The 9,904-nt window shown below is 34.5% G+C and overlaps 1 protein-coding gene across 2 annotated transcripts in view; it reads right to left on the bottom strand.

The window, feature by feature from the left end:
- Positions 1 to 9,904, bottom strand: part of ADAM32 (ADAM metallopeptidase domain 32) — a 179,312-nt gene that overhangs the window by 148,346 nt on the left and 21,062 nt on the right. For both annotated transcript variants that reach the window (XM_037741420.1, XM_037741423.1), the window contains exon 3: positions 3,823 to 3,884. In XM_037741420.1, the coding sequence (XP_037597348.1) occupies positions 3,823 to 3,884 (62 nt within the window). The remainder of the gene's footprint in view (positions 1 to 3,822; positions 3,885 to 9,904) is intronic.

The raw sequence follows: 9,904 nt of genomic DNA, 5'->3' as shown, positions 1-9,904 counted from the left end.
TGATGGGGAGGAAGGCAGCAAATCACACTGCCATGTGTGTACCTATGCAACTATCTTGCATGTTCTTCACATGTACCCCAAAACCTAAAATGCAATAAAATAAATAAATGGGAAAATATAATAATAATAAAAATAAAAATAAAAAATAAAATGTAAAAGACAGCTGGGAGTGGTGGCTCATGCCTGTAATCCCAACACTTTGGAAGGCTAAGGCAGGTGGATCAACTGAGGTCAGGAGTTTGAGACCAGCCTGGCCAACATGGTGAAACCCATCTCTACTAAAAATACAAATATTAGCCGGGTGTGGTGCCAGGCACTTGTAATCCCAGCTACTCGAAAGGCTGAGGCAGGAAAATGAGAATCACTTGATGCACTGGAACCAAATCATTTTCTGTGTGATAAAAAAAAAAAGGAAAAGAAAGAGAATCACTTGAACCCGGGAGATGGAGGTTGCAATGAGCCAAGATTACACCTCTGCACTTCAGCCTGGGTGACAGAGTGAGACTCCATCTCAAAAGAAAAAAAAAGTAATAGACATAAACTGGATGTTGGATTGTAAGAGTTTTCTGTTCTTACATTCTAATGCTGTATTACTATGCACATATATTACTTTCATAATGAAGTGGAAGAGTATTGTATAAAGGTCTTATTCATCTGAGCATATGTACTGAAATGTCCAGTCTAAGTTCAACTTTGGTATTAATCCTTGCACTCATGATGCCATTTTAGTTATGGTTCTTCACTTCATATTCACTCTTCAACCCAATAAGCCACCCACACTAGCTTCTGTTGGAAAGCCTCCACTGAAACTGATCTCACAAAACTTACTAATAACCTCCTGACTGTCCAGTCTAAAAGACAATTTTACATCAAGTGAAAATACTTGACGTGAGCAGCCGGGCAGGTTGGCTTACCCCTGTAGTCACAACACTTAGGGAGGCTGAGGTGGGTGGAATGCTTTGAGCTCAAGAGTTCGAGACCAGCCTGGGCAACAAGGTGAAACCTCATCTCTATGAAAAACACAAAAATTAGCCAAGTGTGGTGGTGCACGCCTGTAGTCCCAGCTACTCGGGAGGCTGAGGCGAGAGGATCGCTTGAGCCAGGAGTTCAAGGCTGCAGTGAGCTGAGATCACAACACTGCTCTCTAGCCTGGGTCACATAGAAAGACCCTGTCTCAAAAATAAATAAATAATAAAAATAATTTTTAAATAAATTAATAAAATACTCTCAAGCACTTCATACTGTGGACCACATTCCCCTTCTTCAAATCATCTCTTCTTCAGCACTAATGATACCACTTCCTCCTGGTTCTCCTGGATCTAATTCATTTCTGTGGTTTCATTTAGTACTTTTATTAAAAGGTTGCTTTGATTATTATAGCTTTGCAGTATATTTTGAGGTCAGATAGTGTGATGCCTCCAGCTTTGTTCTTTTTGTTCAGTATTGCTTTGGCTACTCAGGGCCTTTTGTGATTACATAGGAATTTTACTATTTCTGTGAAAAACGTCATTTGAATTTTGGTAGGGATTGCATTGAATCCGTGGATCATTTTGGACAGTATGGACATTTTAACAATATTAACTCTTCCAGTCCATAATCTTTTCATTTATTTGTGTCTTCCTCAATTCCCTTCATCATGTTTTATAGCTCTTGGTGTACAGGGCTTTCACCTCCTTGGTTAAACTTACTCCTAAGTATTTTATTTTTTGTAGCTATTGTACATGGGGTTGTTTTCTTGATTTCATTTTTTGGAAAATTTGTTATTAATGTATAGAAATGCTGTGATTTTTGTAAGTTGATTTTATGTCCTCCAACTTCACTGAATTTGTCTATTGGTTCTAACAAATTTTGGTGGCATCCTTGGGGTCTTCTATATATACTGTCACCTGCAAACAGGAACAATTTAATGTCTCCCTTTCCCATTAGGATGCCTTTTATTTCTTTCTCTTGCCTAATTGCTCTGGCTAGGACTTTCAATACTATGTTGAATAGAAGAGGTGAAAGAAAATGAGCATCCTTATCTTGTTCCTGATATTAGATGAAAAACTTTCAACTTTTTACCACTGAGTATAATGTTAGCTATGGCTTTGTCATATATGACCTTTACTGTGTTAAGGTATATCTCTTCTATACCTAATTTGCTTAGAGTTTTCATCATTAAAGAATGTGGAAACTCACACTTCTCTCCCCCATCCTAAACTAAATTAACAGCCATCTGGACATTTCCCCTTGTGGGATATCCCACAAGCACTTCATATCCAGCATCTCCAACAGGAAGCCATATCCCCCAACTCAGGTCTCTTCTCTTTCTCCCTCCACCCCACCAAATCCCTGCCACCACTATACTCAATCTGTTACATCTTTTTTCTGCCACATGAGCATTTCTCAAAAACAAACAATGGAAACTCCCTATCTCTACACAGTCACGGTTCTGCTTCTCATTATTTTTCATATAGCTTCCAAATGGTCATTAGGCTATCATAATCATTAAGCAGGTAATTTCTCAAAACGATATACATATGCCCCATCCATCTCCCAAGCTCCACTCCCTCCATTTCTCAACACTGCTTAGTCTTAATAAGATGTTCAAATACAATGTGAGCTCTCTAACTTTCCCTCATACTCCTCACAAAGATCTTTGGGTTATCATCCACCATATTCTTTTTCTCTTCTGTCTTAAAGAGTAAGTTAACTTTTTCTTTGGGAGAATTCTTTGGTATCTGACACACAATAAACCACTTGTTTATATCGTTTTTTGTTTGTTTGTTTGTGACTGCACGCCGTCACCCAGGCTGGCGTGCAAGTGGCCCCATCTCGGCTCACTGCAACCTCTGCCTCCCAGGTTCAAGCCATTCTCCTGCCTCAGCCTTTCGAGTAGCTGGGATTACAGGCACGCACCACCACCCCTGGCTAATTTTTGGATTTTTTAGTAGAGATGAGATTTCACATGTTGGCCAGGCTGGTCTCAAACTCCTGACCTCAGGAGTTTCATCCACCTGGCTCAGCCTCCCAAAGTGCTAGGATTACAGGCGTTAGCCACCATGCTTGGCCTGTTTATACCTTTTATCTCTCTTTTCCTCTCCTTAAGAAACTTTCCCTCAACCAAAATACTTTGTTTCCCCTTTCTTCGAAAATATTCATGTAAGCCTCTTCTTTCTCTGAAAGATGTTTTTGAAAGAGTCTATACTTGCTACCTACAGTTTCTCAGAATCCACCTCTCTCGAATGCCATGTAGTCTAATTTTACTAGTTTAGCTGAAACTCTCCTCTTGAATGTCAAAAATGACTTCCAAGCCAGCCTTTCCCAGCTGGGTTTCCATCAGAGAATTAAACTGTATAGAAAATTATTTCAATTGCTTTATTAAATCTCTGAAGAGTGGCTATAAGACTATTTTCCATAAACTACTCACCAACTTTCCAACAGTATAGTATTTAATTTCTACATTAAATCCCTTATTCCATATTCCTCATGGTCATCCTACTTCTCTGATAAAACCCTAACTAATATAATCAGCTACAGATATACTTCTTTTTGTGACATCTGCTCTGATTATAGGTCCTGCTGGTCCTGCCAGCTTAATATCATAAATCAGTCTTCAGGAGATAAGTCCCTGTTTTTTGATCCTAACTCCCATTTACCAAAGACTGCTTGAGGCATTAAAACCAAAAGTTTAATTAAGTCATGGGAGAACATCTGTTTATTTAAGACAATAAAAAATTTTAATAATAACTCCGTTTAATTTTCTCATACTCCATTTTCTATTACAAGTAAATAGCTTCATAGAAATAAAATAAAATCAAAAACTAAAGAATAAAAAAATACCTTTGTTTAAGGTGCACAGTGTATGGTTTCTCATCTATTGGAATAATGTAGGATATTTCTTCCTAGAGAATTCAAATAATTGAAAGTGAAGACACATTTAATACAAGAAGCAAAACAACAATTTTATGCCTATTAATCTCTTCAAACAATGTCTAAAATGTCTTTATTAAATTTCTCAGACTACATATGATTTTAAATTGGCAAAAAAATCAAAAAAATTAATATTTATTTTATGATGGATTTTTATATTTTCCACAAAAATAAACCCAGTCTGAAGATTTATATAGGATTAAAAATCTACCTATAACTAAGTTGTATCTCTTATGAATGAATAGGCCATGTGCTATGCTAAAATATCTATTTAGGTGGCATCATTGGGATAAGAAGCTATTCTATATCAGTGAAGTTTTCTCTGTCAGACGTAAAAATTTTTTAGCCATTTTCTTAAATATCCTCCTAAGATGTATTGCCTGTTCCCTATATTTTAAACAGAAGATGATTGAACAAAATTTATACTGTCTTTTATTTTATAACTAGTATTTTCAAGTTAGAACAAGAACGGCAATAGGCTAGAATACCTGTAGGTCAGTGAACCTCAGAGATGAGATTTTATCCAGCAAAAAGGAACATGTGAAAAGCAAGTTACAGAAACAGAGACAATAATTAATTAAAACATATAAAAATAAAAAGAACACAAATATCAAAACACAGAAAAAAATAAGCATTCCAGGATCTCTAATTTCTAATTTATCCTCTCAATGTCTTTAAAAGATATAGCATTATAAAAAAAGCAATAATTATAATGATATATAATTGGCTTTAAAAAATATGGATGTAATAACATGACAAGAATAGTGCAAAGAAGAAAAATAGAATTCCATTATATTGGAGAAAAGTTTCTACATTTTACCAGAAATAAGTATTAGTCTGAAGTAAACCATAATAGTTAAGATATATATTATAATAACTGGATCACCACAAAGAAAATTAGTAAAAATAGCAAAATGTTGAGTATAAATTCCAACATATAAATATCTACATTTGATGCAAATAATCTAGAAATCCAAACCAAAACGCAGAGACAGATTCGTACAATGTATTAAAAAATAACCTCCAATTACATACTGTCTACAAGGGAAGCATCTTAGATTCAATACACAAATAGGTTGAAAATGAAAGAATGGAAATATATATGCTGCAAATAGTAACCATAAAAAGAAGTTATACTAATATCAGACAATAGAGGCTTAAAGACAAGAAACATTATCAGAATGAAAGAAGGGCATTTCAGGAAAGTAAAGTCATCAATATAGCTTAAAGACATAAAAATTATAAGTGTAAATCATCAATATACCCCAAAGACATAAAAATTATAAGTGCATACACATGAAGTACCAAGCCTCAAAATACATGAAAGAACAAGTGACGGAACTGAAAGAAGAAACAGACAATTCAATAATCATATTTGGAAACTTAACTACTCCACTCACAATAATGGATAGAACAAATAGACAAAAAATCAATAAGCACAAAAAATATCTTCAAATGAAACTATTGACAGAGTCTCATTCTGTCACCCAGACTGGAGTGCTGTGGCCCAATCTCAACTCACTGCAGCCTCTACCTTCTGGACTCAAGTGATACTCCCACCTCAGCCTCCCAGATAGCTGAGACTACAGCTGTGTGCCACCATGGCTGGCTATTTTTTAATATATATAGAGAGAAGAGGTCTCACTATGTGCCCAGGCTGGTCTCAAACTTCTGGCCTCAAGAGATCCTCCTGCCTCAGTCTTCCAAAGTGCTGGGATTACAGGCATGATAAATGAAACTATTAGCCAACACAAGCTAACTATTAACCCACCAACTGCAGAATTCATAGTCTTTCAAGTGCATAATCAATATTCCCCATGATTGATCATTTTTCTAGGGCACAAAAATGCCTCAAAAAATAAAACTGAAATCACAAAGGTACATTTTTTTGCTGCAATTGAATTAAATTAGAATCAACAAGCGAAAACATCTAGGAAATCCTCAAATATTTGAAAATTTGAAAATACACTTCTAAATAACCCATGAATCAAAAACAATGCAAAGAAAACTAGAAAATATTTTAACTGAATGAAAGCAAAAACACATCATAGCATAATTTATGGAATGCAGCTAAAGCAATGCTTGTAGAGAAATGTGTGGCTTTAGGTACCTATGTAGGAAGAAAAGAAAAGAAGAGGAAGGTATCAAATCAAAAACTTAAATTTCCACCTTAAGACATTTAAAAAACGATACAAACTAAACAAAAGCAAGCAGAAATCATAAAAAATTTTTAAAGCAGAAATAAATGAAATGAAAACAGAAAAATGAAGAAAATCAATAAACTAATATTATTCTTTGAAAAGATCAACAAAATTGACAAACCCTTAACTAAACTGACCAAGAAAAATAATATTAAAGACACAAATTACCAAAATAAGAAATAAAAAGGTACTTCTCTAGAAATTTAAAGTATTATAAGAAAATGTAGGCAGGCAGATCCCTTGAGGTCAGCAGTTTAAGACCAGCCTGGTCAACATGGTGAAACCCCATTTCTACTAAAAATACAAAAATTAGCTGAGTATGGTGGTGGGCACCTGTAATCCCAGCTACTTGGGAGGATGAGGCAGGAGAGTCACTTCAACCTGGGAGGCAGAAGTTGCAGTGAGCCAAGATTATGCCACTGCACTCTAATTTGGGTGACAGAGTGAGACTCTGTCTCAAAAAAAAAAAAAAAGGAAGGAAAGAAAGAAAAAAAATGAGAAATGTGATGTACAATTTTATGCCAACATATTGGATAACTTAGATAAAATGAATAAATTTCTAAAATGAAACAAGTTACCAAAACTGAATAAAATCCAAATAGACCTGTAACAAAGATTACACTAGTAATTATAAATCTTTCCCAAAAGAAAGACCAAGGTGTAGATGAATTCAATGGTGAATATTATCAAATGTTTAAAGAAATAATATTAATCCTTCACAATTCTTTCAATAAAGAGAAGAAACATTTCTAAATGTATTCTACAAGGTCAGAATTATGCTGGTTATACAATTGTATAATAATGTAATCTAGACATTACAAAAAACAAACTATAGGCCAATAGCCCTCTTGAAAAAAAACACAAAACTCCCTAATGAAATATTAGCAGACAAATTCCAGTGACATATAAAAAGAATTATACACCATTTATCACAGAAATGTAAGAATGATTTAACACCCAAAAATTAATTCATGTAGCACACCACATCAAAAAACTAAAAGACAAAAAAACATATGATCATCACAATAGATTCAGAAAAAGCATTTGACAAAACCCAATAAACATTCTCAGTAAAATCTGACAAATTTGGAATAGAAGGGAACCTCTTGAACATGATAAAGACCTTTACAAAAATCTCACTAGTTAACAACAAATTGAGTGTTAAAAGACTGAGAACTTTCCTCCAAGATAGAAACAAGGCATTTCTATTCAACATTGTTTTAGCCATTGCAATAAGGCAAAAATAAGAAACTAAAGACATCTAGAAAGAAAAGGAAGAACAAGGCATAAAACAGAATAATGCCATATTTGCAGTGGCATGATCCTGTTTGTAGAAACTCCCAAAGAATCCACCAAAAAAAAAAACAAGCAAAAACATCGCTAATGAACAAATTAGGCAAGGTGGCAAGAAACATGATTAATAAACAAAAATTAATTTGTGTATTTCCATATACTGGAAACAATCTGAAAAAACAAATTAAATGAGCATTTTAATTCACAATAGCATGAAAAATAATAAAATACTTGGTGATAAATTTATCAAAAACTGTGGAAATTCTCCTGTACACTGAAAATTACCACATAAAGAACTGAGTACCCCTAGGATGAAGAACTGAGAACTCCCAGGATAAAGAACTGAGTACTCCCAGCCAGGGGAGATTGGGGGCCAATATTCAACATTCTTATGGAAAAGAATTTCCAACCTAGAATTTCGTATCTGGGCAAACTAAGCTTCATAAGTGAAAGAGAAATAAGATCCTTTCCAGACAAGCAAATGCTGAGGGAAGTCATCACCACCAGGCCTGTGTTAGAATAACTCCTGAAGGAACCACTAAATATGGAAACAAAAAACTGTTACCAGCTACTACAAAAACACTGAAGTACACAGATTAGTGACACTATGAAGCAACAACATAAACAAGTCTGCAAAATAACCAGCTAGCATCATGATAACAGAATCGAATTCACACACAATAATACTAACATCAAATATTAATAGGCTAAATGCCCCAGTTAAAAGACACAGAATGGCAAGCTGGATAAAGAGCCAAGATCCATCAGTATGCTGTCCTTAAGAGACCTATCACAAATGCAAAGGCACATAGTCTCAAAATGAAGGAATGGAGGAAAATTTATCAAGCAAATGGAAAACAGAAAAGAGCAGCAGTTACAATCCTAGTTTCTGACAAAACAGACTATAAACCAACAAAGATCAAAAATGACAAATAAGGGCATTACATAATGCTAAAGGGTTCAATTCAACAAGAAGAGCTAACTATCCTAAACATATATGCACCCAATACAGGTAAAACCAGATTCATAAAGCAAGATCTTAGAGACCTATGAAGTGACTTAGACTCCCATAAAATAATAGTGGGAGACTTTAACACCCCATTGTCAATATTAGAGAGATCATCTCTTTTGATTATAACTGGTGTCACCAAGAAGGATACTTAATTAAATAACCCCATTTATAAGAGAAGATACTTTGTGTAAGAAAGAAGAGATGCCAGATTTAGTGTTTTAATGTCTTTAACTTCACTTGGTAGTTTTTAAACAATTAGAATGGAGTAGGGAAAGAAAATATCATACTGAATAAATGTCATTCTAGTTTGGATAGCATTGCTAAAATACTTGATACTTACACTCGTTTACTTCTCTATAATATAAAACCTTCACTGTTAAGTCATGTTCCCTGAAATGTGATACACAGTTTTCTCTCCACACATAAATACCACCATTAAAATTGTTTTGTAAGTTTCCAAACTAACACATACATCATTTGTCAACTCTACAGTTTCAAATAAGTGACTTTTTAATTGTAAAAGATTAGTTTAAAAACTATATGAATGTGGTTGAAGATTACAGAAAATTAACAAAGATATATGGGACCTGAACTAAATTCTGCATCAAGCAGATCTGATAGATACCTACAGAAATCTCAAGATTAAGAAATTCAGTCAAAACCAGACAAGCACATGGACATTGAACAACCGGTTCCTGAATAACTGCTATGAAAATAATCAAATTAAAGCGGAAATCAAGAAGTTATTTGAAACTAATGAGAACAAAGAGGCAGCATACCAGAATCTCTGGGATGCAGCTAAAGCAATGATAAGAGGGAAATTTATTAGCACTAAATGCCCACATCAAAAAGCTAGAAAGATCTCAAGTTAACAACCTAACATCACAACAAAAAGAACTAGAGAACTAAGAGCAAAAAAAAAACCCAAAGCTAGCAGAAAACAAGAAATAACCAAGATCAGAGCAGAACTGAAGGAGAGAGATGAAAAATGCTTCAAAAAAATCAATGAATCCAGGAGCTGGCTTTTTTGAAAAAATTAATAATACAGATAGGCTACTAGCTAGATTAATTAAGAAGAAAAGAGAGAAGGTTCAAATAAACACAATCAGAAATGATAAGGGAGATATCACCACTGACCCCAAAGAAATACAAACAACCATCAGAGAATACTATAAACACCTCTATGCACATAAACTAGAAAATCAAGAAGAAATGGGAAAATTCCTGGACACATATTCCCTCCCAAGACTGAACCAGGAAGAAACTGAATCAATGAATAGACCAATAACAAGTTCTGAAATTAAGGCAGAACTAAATAGCCTAACAAGCAAAAAAAGCTCAGCACCAGATGGAATCACAGCTGAATTCTATCGGGGTACAAAGAAGAGCTGGTATCATTTCTACTGAAACTATTCTAAACAGTTGAAAAGAAGGGACTCCTCCCTAACTCCTTCTATAAGGCCAGTATCATCCTGATACCAAAACC

This window comes from Cebus imitator, unplaced genomic scaffold (assembly GCF_001604975.1).
Source record: "Cebus imitator isolate Cc_AM_T3 unplaced genomic scaffold, Cebus_imitator-1.0 Scaffold5, whole genome shotgun sequence".
Lineage (NCBI taxonomy): Eukaryota > Metazoa > Chordata > Mammalia > Primates > Cebidae > Cebus > Cebus imitator.
Note: the sequence above shows the minus strand (reverse complement) of the source record. Positions and strands in the feature narration are given on the sequence as shown.